The sequence below is a fragment of the Botryllus schlosseri genome, chromosome 1 (genome assembly GCF_051294905.1).
Source record: "Botryllus schlosseri isolate E-star chromosome 1, Bs_hap1, whole genome shotgun sequence".
In the NCBI taxonomy this organism is placed as follows: domain Eukaryota; kingdom Metazoa; phylum Chordata; class Ascidiacea; order Stolidobranchia; family Styelidae; genus Botryllus; species Botryllus schlosseri.
The window spans coordinates 794,466-815,835 of record NC_137236.1 but is presented as its reverse complement, the minus strand read 5'-3'; the positions used below and the strand labels follow the sequence as shown (position 1 = coordinate 815,835).

General features: G+C 40.9%; 1 protein-coding gene and 1 long non-coding RNA gene across 2 annotated transcripts in view; both read left to right on the top strand.

The window, feature by feature from the left end:
- Positions 1 to 21,370, top strand: part of LOC145448396 (uncharacterized) — a 445,163-nt gene that overhangs the window by 309,300 nt on the left and 114,493 nt on the right. The gene's annotated exons all lie outside the window — the stretch shown is intronic.
- LOC145439630 (uncharacterized) lies at positions 15,513 to 19,612 on the top strand. Its single transcript, XM_080317145.1, has one exon. The coding sequence runs from the start codon at positions 17,484 to 17,486 to the stop codon at positions 19,605 to 19,607; it is 2,124 nt and encodes a 707-aa protein (XP_080173271.1). The 5' UTR covers positions 15,513 to 17,483; the 3' UTR covers positions 19,608 to 19,612.

Sequence of the window (21,370 nt, the reverse complement as noted above, 5' to 3'; positions counted from 1 at the left end):
AAATCTTGTCGCGTTAAGGGAGACTGATCTACTACAGGGTTAGGTATATATTTGTAATGATTCATTGCAGATAATGCTGGGCGCGAAGATAGCAATAAAGTTCATAAGCGTAGCCAGGATTAGATTTCGGAGGAATATCGTAACTGTTTTAGGTTACATTGAGCAACACCCGATCTCTGGCCCGTTTAAAGCAGCCGTCATGCTGATGTAACTGCAACAATTAAGTTTGATGACAGTGTCCTAGAAAATACCATTTGTAGTAATTTCTCACTGGCGAGATGACGTGGCAGTTTTGATATACTTCCTAATTTAAGCTCTCTTTTCTGCAGGCGTTAATAACAAGAAATTGATAGAGGTTATAAACGAAAATACTCGTCAAGAAACGGCAAGTGGAATTCGCGAAGACTTCAAGAATGAACTTCTTCACGAACCTGACTTCGAGGTTTTCCCGCAGATGAAGAAAGTCAATGTCGATGACTACTTCAAAGGCCGTTTTCGCGAGAAAAACTCTTCAACTGATGAAACTGTTCGTGGCTCAAGAAGAAAAGATTTTCAAAGTCAATTGATAGAGGAAGTCGGATTTTATCGTCAATCCGACAACGACGGTAAATCGATAACAATGGAAAAGATAATGGAATCGCTGTCAAAGTATGAGAAATTACCTTCAAATTATAAAGTTGGTTACACTGCTATCGTCGCGTCCGCAGGATCGGGTAAAACCACCCTCATGCGTAGAATTGCGCACAAAGCGCTCGGAATTTCATCTGTGAGTGACAACGGTGAACCGAAACAAAAAATGGTACATTATATTGAATTGAAGAACATGGATGCAGAGAGCGGTATCAAAACATCCCAGTTTCTATTCGACGGTCTCTTCAAAAATGAATCGGAAGAGGACAAAGCTTTCGAATGGCTGGTCGAGAATCAAACTGATGCAATTATCATTTTTGACGGGCTTGATCAAATGCAGTGGGATTTCGGGGAGTGTAGCCTCCGAAAGATTACACCATATAAGAAAGGGAGCTCTGCGATCATCATGTACAATATCTTATCCCGCCAGATCCTTCGTCACGTCAAGATCATCGTGTCGTCACGCGAATTCAAAGTGTCCGAATTGCCGGCGCAAGCACGCCCTGAAGAAATAATCACCCTCAATGGTCTCACATCACAAGATGCTTATAAACTGTTCACGTGTCTGCTCCGCGAGAACGGGGAGCATCTCTGGGAGAAGATTGAAATCATGTCACCGCGATTAATACAACTTTTATCCGTCCCGGTTTTCCTGATTTTGATAGCGGTGGTGATGGGAATTGATCCAGATAGACCTCCTCCGTCTACCGTTACAGAACTGTACAGCAAGATCCTGTTAGTCTTACGGAGTGTGGAAAACATCCGAAACCGTAAGCAAATCCTCTCGATTATCAACAAATTGAAGGCAATGGCGTTTAAAGGCATGCAAGAGGGACGAGTCGTGTTCTACAAAGCAGATTTGGATCGGTTTAAAGTTTCCACAGACGAAGTGCAGGATTTGATGACTAAAGTGCCTGACAACAACATCCTCAGCCGTCACTTGTTGGAAGGCGACTTCACATTCTTCTTCTGCCATCAAAGCATGCAGGAATTTCTGGCAGCTAGTTTTATCTCGGGAATGGAGCTCGAAATGTTCTCTCGCTTTGATGGCCAACATCTACATGAGAAAAGATGGTCCGTGGTTCGAAGATTCGTTACAGGCATCGTTTACATGAAATCCAATAACGATCTTCACAGCGGTGAGTAATCATGGTTTTCCTCGGCTATTCTGCCGCAGCACAGATTGATTATTATGGGTCGCTTATGGTTTATCACGACTTTCATGGTATTGTCACAATCGAAGGGGTGAAATAGTCGAGAGATCTTAAATTCATACATGGCTGGTAAATAAGTCTTTACATTCAGTCGTCTAAATAAAACCTATACATCTAATATCTGCATAAGTTCGCAGATCATTGAACGTGAGCGCTACCAGGGCCCATCGATGATCACTATGTGACATTGTTTTTTTTTTTCGGGTATTTATGGAGTCTGTCGACTAAAGGTGTCATTTGCACCAGGCCGATTTTTTGCATTTTTGGTTTCGCATCCGTCGACTTGTAGCACGGCCCACTTCTAAGCTTTTTGAAATATACAGCTTCCGGAGGGTGAGCCTAAATCAGTGGTTCTTAAACTTTTTTCTTCCAGCGCCCTCTTTCAAAAATCATCGTGCTCCAGCGCCCCACACCCAAACTTCATATTCCAAGGAATGTAATAAAGACAATGAGTAAGAGGGAGGGCCGTAACAGCACTTCGTTAACCCTCCTAAAAACGATTGCCTTGCGCACCCATAGCGTGATGAACCAAACTTCTGAGGGCTTCGCCCCCACGAAACCCATATCGTGATTTTGATGGTCAGCAAAGTTTGTGTGGCCTGGTCGCCCTAGGTACCAAAATTTTCCATAATGCATGAATGAATAGGTGGTGGTAATTACATATACAAGTCGCTCTAAACTTTCTATCCTCTCAGCCCACGTAATCAGATTTACCAGTAGCACTGAGTGAGCTGTTGTATGGGAAGATACAGGGCACGTATTTAATAATTAAACATATTCGGGCGTGCCCGCAGGTACAATTATTCGTTACCAGGGCCGTAACAGCACTTCGTCAGCCCCCCGCCCAAACAAAAAACGTTAGTCCTGGGCCCCATCGGGTGATAAACCAAACTCCCGGGGGACTTCACTCCCAGACCCCCATTAGGCGGTCCGCTATTTGCTGATACCCTATATTAGGTATCTACATTGGGTGTCCATTTCCCGAGGCAGCTATTCTCGCCTATTCGCGCGAAGTGCGAAAACTTTCACTAATTAATGATTGAATTGGTCAATATCAGCGGGAATTGCATGTAAATTGAAGTCAATTTTTATCCTCTCTCTGCTCACGTAAACACATTTACCCATGGAGCTGAGTGAGGTGCAATGTTCCCTCTAAGCTGCACACGTGCGCAGTGCTGACACGGTCCCTGCGCACAGAAAATCTACATTGCGCACAACAAATCCGGAGTTATTACCTTTTTTAGTCGTTACGCACTGTTGTCCAAGGGTCAGCGCAGTGAGTTGTTGAGTGTGAGCAGACTCATCAAAACTTAAAGCGAACATTGTGAGGTTTCCTGTAAACTGTGGGGCCCGTTACTAATAATTAAACATATTCGGGCAGGCGAACCCGTTGGTATGACTTCGTTGCTTGATGTTATTTCGTGACCCCCTGTCTGCAATTTAAAAACAAATAGAATCGCTCAACGGGGATGTCGCCCAACAGGAATATCCCTCTCGCCCAATCGTACTAAACTAAAAGACGCACACGATTTCAGATTGGTATTTCTTCACTGACATATAATTTTCCCTGCCAGATGGAATTCGTCTTCTGGGGTTCAGATTGCCAAGACAGGAACATTCGGTGTCAGTCATTTAGGCGCCCATGGAAAATTAAACCTATATGTATTTTGAAGGCGATATGTAACGAAGGTTTCGGTGTTGATTTGCTCTGAATACTCATTGAAGATATGTCCTATCACCACATCATCTACTGCGAAGCCATTTTTCTCCAGCGTTCCCCTGAGCCCAGCGCCCCCCATATCGCCCCCTGAGCGTTTCCGCCCCCTTCAAGATCGCCAGCGCCCCCGGGGGGCGCTGGGGGCAAGGTTAAGAACCACTGGCCTAAATAAACCTCCAACACTTAGGTATGAATTCTGGAGCCGATCTTAGTCGAACATGCGATATTGATGCGCATGAAATGATCTTGTTATTGTGAACTAGACATTAAAGTTCAATGACTCCATTTGAACCCTGTCTCATCACAGTCGCGTGAATTTTTCAATTGCTACGTAAACGATTAGGCAAACATCACGAATACCGGTACAACGACAATGACATTGTGTATTGCTTGACAGTCTCGGATCAAAAACGGAAGCAACAAGCTTTATATCAATCGATCCGTTCACAACTTCACGATAAGACTGGAGACAGATACGTTCGCATGGAACTCTATACAGCAATCTACGAATCGGGCGACGACAATCTTATGAAAGATCTTTCCGTCATCAACGCATCTCATAACTCATTGAATCGCGATGAAGCTCATATCGTTGGATCGCTCGCAGCAAGGAATCAAAGCCTTCCTTCTTTGAATTTAAGGTACTGCAGTATCGACGACGAGCTTTTGAGCATCATTGCAAGGTGTCTGGAAAATCGAATACGAGTGAGTCATACTTTTTCAAATGATTCATTTCGTACGAAATCTATATGATGTGTTGTTCTGGAATTTAACTCATTTTGAAGCCTCCCCTCTACAGATATGATATGGTGCAATATTCACATCTTTCCGTAGCAATCCATTCGGGGTCATAATTTCGCGTTGGCTAGGCCTATTGCAGGAACCATAGTAATTTTCAAAATCGTATTCGATGGGAACAATATAGTAGCAACCTGCTCAGTGAACTATGAATATACTTGATATATGAGTATATCAGGAGTATTTTCATCGATATCACGAACCCGGTGGCTTAAGGTATTACTTCGAAGATTAGCTAATATAGTGATTTGCCATAGACATCAGCTGTTATCTCCAAAAGACTAATTCAGATTCAATCAACGAATGCCTGTATGACGACTGACCTAATTTAATTGACGGGCGACGAAGACTGACTAATTGTGCGCAATATATGACACTGGTAGACGTCACATGGGCTTGTTTAACTCTTCAGGGTAGATATTATGCAAATGTTCATTTTTCGAGAAACACAATATCAAAGTTTATTAGCCAATATTAAAAGTTTTTTATTAGACGATCATAATTAACCTGGATGAACTAGCTTCCGTAACCTTCGCCCTTAGTCTACATAAACCTTGATTAATAAACTTGAGTGAATGCTGATTCCAACTTCCAGCTTCGGCATTGCTGTCTGATTATTGCATTGTTCAGTTTCAACCTTGTTTGCTAGCATTCTTACATGGTCAGTGAGTTTAGTTGTGAATAAACAGTCATATACTCAGTAATTGATATGAAAATACTAATATTCTATTTACACATTCACTTAGCAGCAATGTTCCTTCTAATTTTTAACGAGTCTGTGCACACTCACCAACTCACTGCGCAGTCCTTGGACAGCAGTGCGTAACGACTGAAAAAATGATCATCACTTCGGATTTTCTGTGCGCAGCTTAGATTTTCTGTGCTCAGAGAACGTGTCATCACTGCGTTATTGCACAAGTGCGCAGCTTAGAGGGAAATATTGCTTAGCATCTCGAATAAAGTATCATTTACTGCCCTAAATTTAGAAGCAGAATCAATACACCGCAGAATAAGTTTAAACTTTTGGCCTGGCTTACCACAATAATTTTTTCTTCCTATTTGGTCTGTTCCAGAAACAATATATAGAAAGGGGCCTTTTTCGGCTGCATGGTATCGAATTATTCGTCACTTATACCAAACCAAATTCAGTAATATCTCCAAGGATTACATTACAAGCACCAATGTACCGATTCGTCGAAAGTCGGGGGTTTGGTTGATCCATGCTAATTATGTTTTCTCGCGCGATCAAATTTGATACAACCGATCAGTTTGATTATGTAATGGTGTCAGATGTGAGTGAGAGGGTGAGCAATAATGGACAATGAGCGCCGAGAATTCACCGACAAATAGTTGCGAGAAAATCTGTCCAGTTCCACATTTAATATTCGGCCATATGAATTTGTCATCAGAATATAGTATGTTTTGAAAATAGTGTTCTTTCATTAACTCGCACTTGTAAAAAATCGCTATGTGATCAGGAATTAGTGTTGTGCCTAATAAATACCAAACACATCGGAATCGCAACTGTCACGGCCAAAGATGGTACCAAATTCCGCCGATTACCGGTAGTTCACTATTAGGAGAACATCTCACAACCTGATAACCGGACTGTTTTCGAAATGTGAAGAAACTAGTAACGACGCACACAGTAGTGAATTTGCGATCCAAGTCGTTGGCCCACTTGGCATAACAATTGTAACAGCGAATTTAGACGGTCTGTTTGTGTCGATTGAAAGTGTAAAGGAACGCATAGGCAGTGATTTTCAACCGGGTGTGCCGCGTCTCGCAAGGGTGCCGCGAGACATTTCTTCACATTTTAGAATTCTATGCAAACAATCAATATAATCTAAAATGGTGATCGAAATCAAACTTGCTGCCATACATACAGGCAATCAATATCCCCCGCTAATACGATTTTCCCGACATATTGCGACATTAGGATTTATTTAGGGTGATTCATCTGAGAGGAGAGCAGTCATGGCGTGGTCTGTGTGAATGTGTGATGATGTAATTTTCCAATCATCATTGTTGTCCTAATCACAAGAGTGAAATGAACTCATTTGGAAGTGATGTTCACGTTGACGAATCCGAATTACAAACTAGCCATCCAGGATGTGATTGTTAGATTGTGTGCCTGCACTGACGTCAAAATATAGGCTTGTAGTGCAGGCGACTAATTTGAGAATTGAGAAGTAAAGTTGATGAAACTATATCAGTTACAGATTTTCCGGCCGCAAAGATTATTATCCCGGATTGTTGAAAGCTTGGAAATACATACTTGAACTGTGGGTGGCTGCCAGTAGAACTATCCTCACGCATGATGCACGATTTGCATGGAAATGCGTTTGGCATCCCTGATTAAGTGCATCAAAAATACGGAAGTGTGCGGTATTTGTCGAACAAATTATATGAAATATAGTATCTTAAGAGCAGTCAGAAATCACTTTCAAAACCGACAACTAGAGAACTATAACTAAAAATAGGGTTGCATTTAAAACAAAAATCAATTTAAAACAAACATGATATAATCAAAGCCCTTGTTTAAAGCATTTTTTTTCAAGTCACGACTTCACGAATATTCAATTTTGACGTCACAATGGATCGGCATCGACAATTGAAAACGTATATAGGATGAATATAGTTCCTTTGACGAAATATATGTACTTTTACTGTTGAACCGCCTATTTCTAGATTTACAACCATCCAATATCGATATATGTCGGTTTTATTGGGTCGTAATTGTTCTTCGGCTCATACAACGTTTTTTGGAAGGTATTTACGCACCTATGGCATAGCTTTACAGAATTTTATTTCGAACGACTGTTTACAACACTGTTTAAAACATGTTTTAAACAATATTTTTTAAAACACCGTTTGTTTTGAATGCAACCCCAACGAGAACTAATGACCTTCAAAAATCCGCAACTAGCTAAAACACAACTAACCGGACGCACAATGTCAGTAATGTATTGAATGTGTGCTGATTGTGTAATGTGGTTGGTTTGGTTGTTGTGACTGACTGAAAATTAAGGGTTCCCCCAAAGCTTGTAGATTATCTTAGAGCTGACCTTGGCATGTGACGGGTCGCGGGAGAAATATACGGACAGCAAAAAGTTACTTGGAATTTGTAATTAAATATTTCAATGCGTACTAAAACTATGGGTAGTATGTAAATTGCGTTTAATTTGAAGGCTGTTTAGCGTTCATCATTTCATCGCGGTTAGCCTACTTTCATTGTATGCTATGTCTATAATCAAAATAACGTCGATATAGCATGGATCATGGGATAATTTGAGTCGGAATTATGACAGGGTTGTAACCAGGGATGTGAAGTCGGAGTCGGGGTTTGCATAATTTCCTCGCGATGGAGTCGGAGTCGTGAAAACTGTAGTGACTATACGTTGTGAGAATAAGATAGATTTAACTATAAACGATGACGTTGGAATTTGGTTCAACAATATTCAAACCATTCCATGTTTCTGTGGGGGCCAGGGATCGTTTGACCCAAAACTGACGTGGCGCTGCGAAAACAGATCAGAACTATATTTTTGTAACTTTTCATTCTCCGTGTGACGTGAATATAACAGTTTTGTATTGCGTTTTCGCTTCTATGAAGAATTACTTAGCGATACATTTTGCATAAACCTGTAAACTCTGCGCACATTTCGCCACTAGAGTGGGTATAATTTGGCCTATCAATATTACTCAACATTCGTTTTCTCCGGCACCACTGATTTCGATCATCACAGTGCTGTGAGGATATTTTCTGAACGCATCGATGCATTACAATAACATTGCTTTTGTTAAAAAAAAGTGGGCACGGATGATTGTCCGAAATTTTCAAGTTATTTCGAATATGAGACGTGTTCCCGAATAGTATAACATATATTGCTGCGATATTGGGTTGAGGTATATATTCGGATTGCCATACGTCCGGATTTTCCGGGACATGTTCGGAACTTCACCGTTAAAGTTGCGTCCGGAAGGAAATTCTAATATATGGCTCTAAGTCCGCAATTTTGAAGGCTTGAAGTACGCTCAAAATATTTTCCAAACAAACATAAACAATAATAGCAGAAATTTTTTCTTTAGTACACTGTGTATTAATTTGAATATAGGGCCACCTCCAGAGTTGGATCAATTACATTAATTAAATTCAATTACAATTACTTTATTGCATGATTTAATTACATTATGATTAAAATTACTCTATGCTAAAAATATCAAATTACAACTACGATCAGGGCTGTAACCTAGTCACAAAGGCTCCGAGTAACAAGTTAATCTCATTTTCATAGTTTTGACTCCAGTCAAGTCGTTTCATTATCAACTCACAACCGAGTCCAAGTCGGCGATCAAAGGCTGGAGTCCGAGTCATGATAGTATGACTCGAGTCCAAGTCATTGTGTTGACGGCTCGGCTTCCAGTTAAAGTCTTGGTAAACCACTTATTATAACCCAGTTTGTTGATATCGAATGGTTCGAATTCACAATATATTAAATTTCCTCACTTGTAGCAGTTTCTGGTAACATTTCCAAGTACCGGGCCAATAGACGAAATCCCAATAGCGTGATCACTTCACTATTCTTTGAAATTACACTGAAATGTTGATCTTGCCCGTCTGAGTCTCGAGTCATATGACTTGGTTCGAGTAATGCGTAATGACTCGAGTTCATATCGAGTCAATACACCGATTAACTCGAGTTGAGTCGAGTCACTCCGGAATTTTGCAAAAATGTCTCGAGTTAAGTCGAGTCATCTGAAAATCGTGACTCGAGTCTTTAGAATCCTGACCACAATTACAATTACTGGTAAACATGTAAGTAAATACAATTATAATTACAATTACTGGTAAAAGTCTGATCGATTCGCTAGAGAGGTGCTCTTTGAAAACTGTAGCGATGTAATTAGCAACAATCTCAAGCTATTCATATTTCAATCATGATTCGTACTGTAGAATTACCTTTAATTAGAACTAAAAACCTGAACGTATTTGAACTATTTCTAATCATGAGCACTGAAAAATACAAAACAGAGAAATTTTTTTAGGCGACTATAAACAACAAAAAGTTTGAGTGACTGGCAACGACAAATAGCGAATAGGATACAAGGCAGTCAATGAAATCCAGTCAAACGAATACTCGGAGCTGAGTAAGGTGAATGTAATGCAATTGGTAAGGCGATAAGGATGATACCGATAAGGAGTGTCCCAATCGATATAAATTACAAAGATTAGGTTCGCATTGACGTTTCACTTGCTCATAAACTGTAAGACTGCATTTGATGAACATTAGGGTGCGGAAAGTTTCTGGCCGCAGTAAATTAAGCTAACATTGAGATAACATATCTACAAATGTGTGATCAAGTTGGATGAAGCCTTGGTTGAAAACTTCTTTTTGAAATTGTTGCAGCAAGCCTCAGTACTGGACAGAGATTAAAAACAAATAAATCTGACCGTTGTGACCGCTGGAAGCCGTTTGAATGGTTTAGTAAGAGACCGTGGCTTTGAACCTACGGTCGTTTGCCTTCATTATGGGGATCGCAAGGATGTTGAACATACTCTGCTTCCAAAATATGCTCTGAGTAAGCCTGGGCAAAGCTCAGATAGTTTGATATCATATTGGCATGTATTTTATCGATATTTTATCGTGAAACCCGCTAGCTAGTAGGTACTAAATAGTGCCACAATAATATAGTGACACTAGCATAAATATGTAAATCTGAAAATGACTAATATTCTTGAAATCCAAATCTGTGTCGATTTTGCAATTATTTTTAATAAAGGCAATGAATTCGCATCATATTGCTTGTAAAATATGTATCCAATGAAATTTAATTGCTTGCGAATTTGCTGACAGCAGGAACTTTGAAGTATCAGCATTTGCTTTATAATGTACGTTGTATGGAATATCCTTCGGCCATAATGAAAATAGATTGTGGCTTCCAACTGTCTTTCTCGATTAGTTCTCTTGAATGTTTCGTAAAATATTGTCATCATTCCAGGTGGAAGTAGTGGATATGCGCTGCAACAATTTCTCAGCAAAAGCGCTACGTTCACTTCTCGGGCATCGTCTGATTGAATCGCTATCTGAAAAATTGGATTGGGAAGTGAGATCGAGTGATTGAGTTGTTTACTAACAATCATAGGCCTATAGGCGCTGCACTATAATTTTAAGGGGATATGCGGAGAGTTGTGACGTCATAGTCGTAATAGACAGCATTATACAACATACCTCTGCATTATTAAACGCTGCTAAAAAAAACTTTTTCTTCAAATTCCAATGGCAATGTTATAAAATTGTTAGGTTGGTGAAAACAACTTTGGGTCAATTGCAATCAATAGAAGCTAGTTTCTTGCAGTAGACAGTTTGGGATTTATCATTAAAAATGAAAAAAAAATCAAAATTTTCCTGTCAACCCATCAAATTTGTAGGCTTTCAGTAGGGATGATGCTTACCAAATTTTGCAATCGTAGTTTAATATTTATTAATCTTGGAGACTTTTCGGACGCCTCTTTTCAAGAGTTGCCGGCACACTGAAGGGAGTTGAAGAGATTTGGTTTCGCTTCTAAATCCATTTAAATCCCTTTACTGTGCAATTAACTCTTAAAGAGACACCCGAAAAGTATTTTAAGTTCAGTAAATATGTTGTAGTGAAAGCTAGAATCATTTCTTATAAAATCATGGAATTGGATATATTACTACTGCAATAACTTCGCTTCTAGTGATTGGATTTGAGCTAAATTTGGGATACATCATCTCTACTGATAGTCAAACAATTTTATGGGTTGAAAGAAAAAAATTCTTTTCTTTATACAGCAAGAATCTCACTTATACTGGTTGGACTTGAAGCCAAATTTGGTTTATAGCGTTGCTTCAACCAACCAGACAATATTATCGCATGTCTAGTGAAATCTAAAAAAATATTTTGAACAGTCCTACTCTGCTTTCATCCCTAAGCCGTAGAGTATTTACCCACTTATATGATGTTTTAATAATCCGCACTGTGTCATTCATATCGAGCTATGTGATCGAATTTGGTAAAATGGTGGATTATGTAGAGTAGTGGTAGCAATAAGAGCGCTGAGCTAATGTCACGACTTCATCAACAAATATCAATTTTCTACTAGATTGACAATGAATGGAATGAATGCAATGTAATGAAATTTGATATTGGTGTGACGTGTGATCGATACCAGCCAGTCAGGCCATGATCGACTTGCTCATCAATATTTTGAAAAATTATGTCACTTTTACGTAAGCAAACGCCGCGTGCCCCTACAAATGTACTGCGTAAATGAAAAGTAACATTGTCAGCATCGTCAAAATTCAAAAGTGTGTATGTCCACATGAATTAGTACGCAACAGAATATTACTACTCCTATTCAACAAAGTGCGCATCTGGCTTTCAGGCCAACACAATGCTTTTGACATTGCATAGCGAAATTGTTCACTGATTATAACCATGGCTGGGAAAAATCGAGTATCTGAGTGATTTGATTCAAAATCACATAAAGCTTAGAGTCGAGTCGTCTATTCGAGTATTACTCGTTACATGACGTCATAACAGAATGTAATATGTAAAAGTTCATATATGTAGGCCTTCCTTTTATGTCACCACAAATAATATAATGCCTGTTGTTATGCATCACAATAAAGGATACTTCAGTATTTTTTTGAACATACCAATTTCATTGCAATTTGTGGCAATTTTGGTCGATGATCATGACTTTGAAAATATGTTATTCCATTAAGGTTCGTAGCTTTGTACCATATGTTTGATATGAAGCTATGCGGCCAATCGTGATTTCAAGGTTTCACCAGTGACAAATAGTGTCAAAACTACAATTTTTGTCAATAAAGTAACTTTCAGTGTCGACGAACGCACAATTTCGGTACTTGAGAAAATCGACTTTTACTACTCGGCCAGAATCATTAAAATTGATATTCGATTCATATTTGAGCACTCGAATCATTGTGCCAGCCCTAATTGTAACAGCGTTTTTGACTGTAGTGTTTTATTTCCCTTGTATTATGGGACTCACTATGTTATCAATGAAGTAATTCTGATTTACATGCTCACAATAGGAAAGTAATTAGCTCATGAATTCGTGTCAATGCAGGAATACGGTTCCGGGTGCTTACGATTTGATTAAAGGTCAACTATATTGCCCAAAATATATTCGTCTCCATACTTATACTTTTTCTACGCATTCCGCCATGATATTTCTTACCTGATATAAACAAGTATTTTTTGAGATATCGAGCCACTAAAGTAGCAAAATGCCGCCACCGGCAAAAACTTCAGTGAAATCTGTGACCCGTGTCAAAGAAGTATAGCACAAGATGATCTGTGAGGCTGCGGTCGTCACTGTATGTAAGCTATGACTTCACGATAGATGGTGGATGATCGATATAATGCACAATGTCAAGTTTCACATCTGGATAAAATTCAGGTTGTTAAGCTGACTGTAGATGAATGGGATGTTGAATTGAAGAACGAAGAAGATGTCATCAAGATAAGTGGAGGCTGGATTGAAGGTCACATGAAGGTGATGCATGAATGCAAGACGATTCAAGTTTGATAACGAGTCCATACTAATGATAGGAATGAAGTTTCGCTCATTTCTCTGACTTTACTGTAAGAAGCTGTCAGCTACACTAGGCACGTACAACAATGACCTTGCGGTGTAGTATTGCCAGGATGTAGATTATTACGTAATGATGAGCGTCATGAAGACGAGATGCTTTTGTTGAGAATAGTAAGCAAACAATTTGTGCTGATTATATAGTAAATAGTTTTTACATGATGAATTTATGAAAAAAATTACCGGCACTGTACTTTGATTATCAAGTTAATTGGAAAGGTTAGGTTACATCTTTCAAAAAATAAGGAATGAGTTTCTTTCACATCGCATTTCCCAGCAGACAAGCATCATAGCAATCGCCTCACCCGCACTAGCCTTCAGTAGTAACAATAATCTGCTCATGTATGATCGTGCCTCTGTCTTATTGGTGCAGATGGTGACGTGACTGACATTTTTTTTCCAGGATTCCAGTCTATCGTTCAACTGGGCTCATGACGTAGCTGACGTTGTATTTCTTGGAATACTTTTTGATGCTGAATTTATCAAATTTAAAGAACAAATGCAACTGTTGGCCAAGCAGGATGATTTGCAGAAGTTATCTGACTATAAATTAAACAAGGTATTAGATACATTTCCTATAATATTATTGCAAAATATTTTCCGATATTGTTCAATTTCCATGATACTTTTGGACAAATTTCAACCGTTATCGGATTTGGACTTAGAGTTTAGACAAAATTAATTCTGGATTTGAAGACGATTTGTATTGTGAAATTTCAAATCCGCTCATCACTGTTCGACAAAAACTTCTATTGTGAATTTCTACTCTACTTGCATCTCTAGTATTGCGTGTCAAGTGTCGAGTCTCGATTGTGCGTAGATGTGGTGAAAGTAGTCAGCTTTGCTAATCGCGAAGAAGTAGAAGAAACGTTTTAATTTTATATGCAATTATATGTAGAAATAGATGTGTCCACGATGTGTTAAGACTACTTCAAGTGGAGGTAGAAAGTAACAAGTTTGAAAAGTACCGTTGTAAGTACTTGAGTTTCGAAAAGTAGTTTTGGTCGATCGCTCGTAAGTGTTTGGTGATTTATCGCTAGCGGTTACTTTGTAAATTAGAAGATGAGTCTCTGCGAGTAACTAAAAATGATTATTATTGCAAATTTGTATAATATTGGAAATTAGATTCAACAGTTACCATAATGTCTATTGCGATTTCTTAAGACGATTTCACGCATCACAGTGATACAAACGTAACACAAAACTACTTTCTATCACTCAAAATCCATTTCGTGAAAAGTAAGCAATTTTGCGTGAAAGTAGTCTAAAATCATGTCTTATTCTTATGCATAAAATATTGTTTATTTATAAGAAAATTGTTGAGCATCATCTATTTCTGTCCTGAAGAAATAGAATACACTAGGCCCAATTTTGACATAAATCTCCTCACTGAGCATCTTCCGTTGAACGCGGTATCTAAACCACCTTGACATGTACGACATATTTCCTTCATAACATTGACTGACAACTATATAAAGTTCGATCTCTGTATGACTGCTGAAGCGTGAAGGTCCTGCGGAAATTTCAATAAATTGCAGCTCCAGTACGGTGGCGTTCTGTAGAAAATGGCTGGGGCCAAATTTTGTTTTCGTTTTGCCCTTCAATGTGAGACTACATAATTTTTAGAGTGCAGTACATGTTTCTGGTATAATTTTGCATCAATTTCATAAGTGAAATCGTTACATCAACCACATACTTTTAAGAAGTAGAAGCAGATTGCTACTGATCATCTCGCAATGTGCGCTAAAGCATTGGCGTAGTCTGAGGTGAAAAGCAACAATGCCTGCTCGAAATGTTGGTTTCAAAAGCAGGTAGATAAAATTTAAAATAGGGTATGCTTCTTTCCGTGCCATTTTTACGCAGATTCTAATATGTTTTACAGTCTGGATAAAATTAATCCTTTGCATAAACATAAGCGACATCGTTACATAGGCTATCCTGCGTTCCTTACAACATTTATCTAGAGGTGGTCAGTAACAATGTACCTCTACTTGTTGTAGTACTTCAGGTAGATTTATCCTACTTTTCCTGCGTACTCAAGTGGTTAAGATTTCATACTACTTCTATTTGGCAGATTTCATTTTCACGCAAAACTAGGCATGCAATAATTATATTTTACCTAATTGTGAATCGCTACTTTCACTTCTACTTGAGATAAAATAATTGTCTGGAATGAGACTAATACCGATGTAGCATATGCATTATGGAGAATCGAAGAATTCTAATGAATCAGTATTGAACTTTACCGATATGAATAATTATTCAAATAGGAAAACATCGAGACAATTTCGTCATCTTACGTAATTAAATCAATATTGTGTTTAGATAAGCAAGATCCTGTTCGATTGCACGGAAAAAGAAGAAATCATTGATTGGTCGTTGATTGAGACTTGCTGGAAAAAGTATCAAGTATGATTCCTGATTCTATTCTCAAAGTATTTTCAAACGCATTTATATTTACCTATCATTTCATATGACTTGAAACCAATCATCTCTTAGGCAGCTATATTAAAGTCTGGGATAAACTGTGTTTTGCATTTTAGTTGGATCTCCTGGATATTGCCGTGAATGGCCTGATACCTGTCCAGGATTACAGCCGAATTTTGGAGCGCAGGACAGCAATTTCCGTTTTTGGCAATATTCATGCCATGTTTTACGTTGGGAACACAGATGAATTCTGGAAGACGTTAGAAGCTTGTCGGCAAAAAAAGGTTGTATTTATCATCCAGTTTTAGTTGCATTGGATGTATTGAACGTTCTCCTACCACCATCGCACGTTTATCATTGAGTTCTGCCGCACAGTATGAGTCCAATCCACATGAATTAAGTTCTATTCCATGGCCGAGATATCCATCGCAGTTGCGGAGTTCGTGATTTCTTGTAATTTGTTCATCTAAAGCAGGGGTGCCAAACTCAACTGGCGTAGCGGGTCAGAGTCAAACTTTATGAGCACTCGCGGGCCGGACCAGTCAAATGATTCCAAAATATTACACTTAAATCCATGCCCTTGTTTTCACTTGAATACTTTATTATAAAGCTTATACGCATTATATTAATCACGTTATATCACGGCCATATGGTTCTATTCCCTCAATACCTTCATTAGTTGCAAAGAACCGAATTGGCTAAATTACGATGAAGGGCCGGACCGACGATATACGTTGGCGAATTGCTATGCTTGCTTTGTTTTAGTCGGAATCTGACAATCCTGTGTAAGCATTGTGGGGTATACAAGCGATTTAACCGTAAACGTACACGTTGAAATTTGGTTCGTGATTTTTACATCGCGATTCGGGTTTCTCCAGGAGCCAAGGAGATGTTGAATGGTAAACGCAAAAGAAGTGCGACTACATATATTTAAATTATATTTTGGTGTCATAATTATAATCAACTTCTGTAGATCACTACTTTGTGGTCCGTTTTTGCATAAAACTGTGAACTCACAGACACTGAGCACTTTTTCGACTCAGAATTGAGTGTCGATTAGGGTTACCATATTTTGGGAATCTGAAAGGAGGACACCTTTAAAAAAAATTCAGAGTGGCAATACAGGAGTGAAATTTAAAAAAATTGGCAAATTTATTCCAATTTTGTAGTTGGTTGAGTAAAAAAAAGGTCACCATTCTGGCTCAATTCCCGAAAGACCTGCCGGAGCGTTACTTCAGTACTTATTTCAAATTTCTCAGTTGAATTTTCACATACATTTTACTACCAGAATTTTCAAAAGAGAGGACAAATTCTCGAAAATAGGTCATTTGAGTGTGCTAAAACGTTGCACACCAAATTCGATTCAATTCCAACCAGTAGAAACCGAGGTCACTCCAATTGAAATTTCGGTCATTTTTTGAATAATAGTATTTACGATGACCAATTTCAACACACCGACATGACCAAAAATCGTGTTCCAGGTATGCCGAAAGTGGCAGGGATGTCTTTTCCACTTGTTTTAATCTTGACAAGGTCCCAGGGTGGGGTTTGAATGAAGGCATCGCCAGTGAACGAAAAAATATATGACACGGATTGCCTGGAAATTGGTCCACTTCATTGAAATAGACATTGTCAAGTTGGTTTTCAGACTGTATCTATGATAACGTCACACATGACCGCCTCGCCGCATGAGGGCAAGTGTAGTAGCACATGCTCAGTCTTTCCATAGTCGCCGCATTGTAAACAGGGTCCTTTGTTGTTCTTGATTCTAACTGTCATTATTGTGATCTCATATTTTAGAGTATTTGCCAACGTAATTTTTAACGTTATGCTATAGTCTGGATTCATCGTACGTCATTCTGTAATACACACATCGGGGATCTATTGTGTCTGGGCTTGGCAGTCAGTTATTAATACTACGAAGTCAGTCATACTAGCAGCGAATACTCCAGTCCAACTCGCCGACGAGTTGTACCAGTTCTTGTGCAGAATTGATCACGTTGTCAACAAGGACAAAAGTTAAAAATTACGAGTGCTGACCGACCTCGATATGGATCGAACCTTACAAGCCGTTGGTCAACAAGAGTTGAACAAGCAGCATATCGACGCAGTCCTGGAAAGTTCCAGAGTTGCCTACGAGAAAGCTAAAGACGCTTTCTCCTCCGCCATACAGAATACGTCGTCTACTGAAAACGCTATCAAGTGTAACTGCGAACTAGATGAACTATGCAGTAAACTCATTGACGACTTCTACGGATTGATCGAAAAAGCTAAAATGAATCCTGCTCTACAGGAGAGCGTCTTGCAGATACAAGGACTGTTGTTGACAGTCGTACAGGGTCAGCGTCAGGCTGGTCGTGCCTTCCAAGATTACCGAAAAGAAAACGTAAACTCTTCTTCCGATGTCACCCTTGACTACATTAAGCCTCGAACCTCGGAGATACCTGCGAGTCCTCATTCTGTCACATCTTCCAAAAAATCATCCGCAGCACGCGATGCTAGACTGTCAATCGAAAAGATAAAACTCAGACAAGAAGCAAGAAGAGCTACAGAAAAAGCCAAAGAAGCTAGCATCGCAGAAGAACTTGAAGAAAATCTGGAGATTCTCGAATTTACTTCAAACTTGGAAATTGCCGAAGAAGAATCCGGCGGCGGTTCCGTCGGATCACTTGTCCTCGAAGGAGAAAATGGTGCTGTGAGTACTGAACCTTTAGATTTGCTCACTACGCAAACATCGAGTTTCGTTACCTGGGGAACGCCTGCATCTGCCACAGCCAGTAGTGCTGGGCAGAGGCTCGCAACGGAGCCGGCGGTAACCCTATCGTTGACAGACACTCATCAGTCGACGGCATTGGCTAGTACACAAGTCGCGCATGATCTAAGACAAACCCCTAACCGTAGCAGTCGTCTGTCCGTCAGTTTCGCAGCTGATGATCTTGGTAGCCAGGCTCGAGAGATAGGCACACATTCCCGGCCCTTTAATTCGCGCTCGGAGCCAGCAACTCCCTCGTATTCGCAAAGTACTCCACAGTGGCAGAACGATCCCATCTCTCGCTATCGTGATCAATCCGCTGATAGTCATACTGTGCCATACGCGCACGCCGATCCAACCTCTCGTTATCGCGATCAAACCGCCGATAGTCATACCATGCCGTACGCTCACGCCGATCCAACCTCTAGTTATCGCGATCAAACCGCCGATAGTCATACCGTGCCGTACGCACACGCCGATCCAACCTCTCGTTATCGCGATCGAACCGCCGATAGTCATAACGCGCCATATGGGCACGCCGATCCAAACTCTCGTTATCGCGATGTAACCGCCGATAGTCATACCGTGTCGTACGCACACGCCGATCCAACCTCTCGTTATCGCGATCGAACCGCCGATAGTCATAACGCGCCATATGGGCACGCCGATCCAAACTCTCGTTATCGCGATGTAACCGCCGATAGTCATACCGTGCCGTACGCACACGCCGATCCAACCTCTCGTTATCGCGATCGAACCGCCGATAGTCATAACGCGCCATATGGGCACGCCGATCCAAACTCTCGTTATCGCGATGTAACCGCCGATAGTCATACCGTGTCGTACGCGCACACCGACCCAACCTCTCGCTATGGCGATCAAACCGCCCATAGTCATACCGTGCCATACACGCACACCCATACAACCTCTCATTACCACGGTCAAGCCGACTATAGTCATTACGCGCCCCATGGGCACTCTGATCTCACCTCTCGCTATCGCGATCCAGGCGCCGATAGACATTACGCGCCATATGAGCACACTTGGCACAGTCCTCATTCCCGCGACCAAACCGGTTCTAGTTATTATCGCCCGCATGGGGATTATGTCGCTTCTATTCCACCGCACGGTTCGGTGAACTCGCTTAACGATCCTTGTGCCATGTCATTGAACAGTATGCTAGGCTCCATGAAACGTGGGATGGACCTACATACCATAACAATCTCAAGTTTTGATGGCAGCCCGCGAGATTACTACCGTTTTATCGATGAATTTGATTCCGCTTTCGAGCCTGTAAATGCACATCCTAGTGAGAGACACTCAGCCCGGACCAAACTAAATAGATTGATCTCGTTTTGTACTGGTGATGCGGAGTCTTCACTTTCTGGTTGTCGTGCTAATCAGCATGACGAGGAAGCGTAGGCTACTCACATGCCCGCAAAATTCTGTACGATAAATTTGGCCGCGAAAACTACGTTATTGATGCATTCATTGATAATTTAACTTAAGATAATCATGTTGAACCTAGCGACAGTAGGGCGCTGCAAAAAGTATCTGACGAGCTCAGAACGGCCAGGTACGTCCTTGCACAACTTAGAGCAAAAGCGCAAGTGAACGCGACAGGCGTTTTTGACAAAATAGTAAAGCGCTTCCCCAAAAACTTTATGACAAGATTCACCAACAAGTACAATGATACGATGAAAAACGGCATCGAGCCAACCTTTGACGACTTCGTCGACTTCGTTGTGTGTGCAGTGTGCAGCTGATATCGGGAGAACTCGCATGGGAAGACTCGTAGCCAACATGCCGAACGCCAGAGCCGCAAGATGCACCACGCAAGTGAAAGTGAACGCAACAACCGTCGAGCGCCCCGTCGGTGCCTCCAGTGAACGTCGACAAAGCAATTCGCAAAGACCGCCGCCACCGCGCTGTCATCTCTGCAGTGGCACACACCAGATCTACAAATGCGACGTCTTCCATCAGAAGACCCCAGATGAGCGTAAAAAGTGCGTGGAAGAAAAACGGATCTGCACCACCTGCCTGAATTACGGGCATGAACCCCGTACATGTAAGTCAGAATGCAAGTGCTACATCGACGGCTGCAACTCATTGCATCACACCCTACTCCACTGGGGTTTCCAAAATAAAATATTCGCTGACGTCAACACGATGTCATCCTCGCTAAACGGGAAAGTGAATCCTGTGCGCTTAGCCGTCCTACCGGTCATAATCACCTCCCCCGATTCAAAAGTTAGAGTGATCTCTAACGCATTCCTAGATCCAGGCTGTGGCTCTATACTGTGCACAGAGCGCCTGCGCAAAAATTGAATCTACATGGTGATCGTATTGCTTGTCGAACCAAGACAGCTACGGGCACCGCCGAGGGGGAGGTAGAAGTGGTGGCTCTTTCCGTCCGAGGCCTTTATCAGAGCACGGTGATTGATATACCTGATGTGCTTGCCTCTCCCCACTTTCCTGATGTGTTCAATCACTCTCCAAATGTTGATACCATTTCTAAATGCACTCACCTCAGCCACATTAATATACCGGTTGCCGACACAAATGATGTCGACTTGGTCATTGGGAAAGATTTCCTAATGCGCTACCCCAGCACTGAAGTTATCAAGCCTCAGAACGGCTTGCCGGGGGCCGAGCTCTCGGTCTTTGGTTGGTGTCTTGGGGGTTCAGATTATACCATGGCGAGCTCCGTTTCCGAGCCTAATAGTGCCAATTTTATCGATATTAATTTCGTACACGTTGATACACGCATTTCTAAGCATCTCGATTCGCGTACATTGCCATTGTGTTCTAGCTGTAACGCTGATTTTTCGGATATTTGGGTTGACCCCTACGAATCTCAACATTCGATCGACGATGAGCGCGCGCTCGCCTTGATGAAAAATACGGCACGCATACTGAACGGTCGTTTCCAGGTAGGCCTTCCGTGGCGGACGAAAGACGTGAAGCTCCCGTACAACAGAGCAGCCGCTGAGAAATCGCTCGAATCCCAGCGCTTGAAATTCGCGAAAGATCCCGAGTTCTTTCGAAAGTACAAGGAAAAAATCGACGAGTATCTATCTCGAGGGTACGCTCAAGTTGTTCCGCCAGAATTGCTGCCTTCCTCTGAGCGAACGTTCTACCTCGTCCATTTTCACACCCGGCAACAAAAGATGCGAATAGTCTTC

Coding starts and splice junctions, on each gene's coding strand:
- LOC145439630 (XM_080317145.1), top strand. CDS start 17,484: ATGGATCGAACCTTACAAGCCGTTGGTCAACAAGAGTTGAACAAGCAG.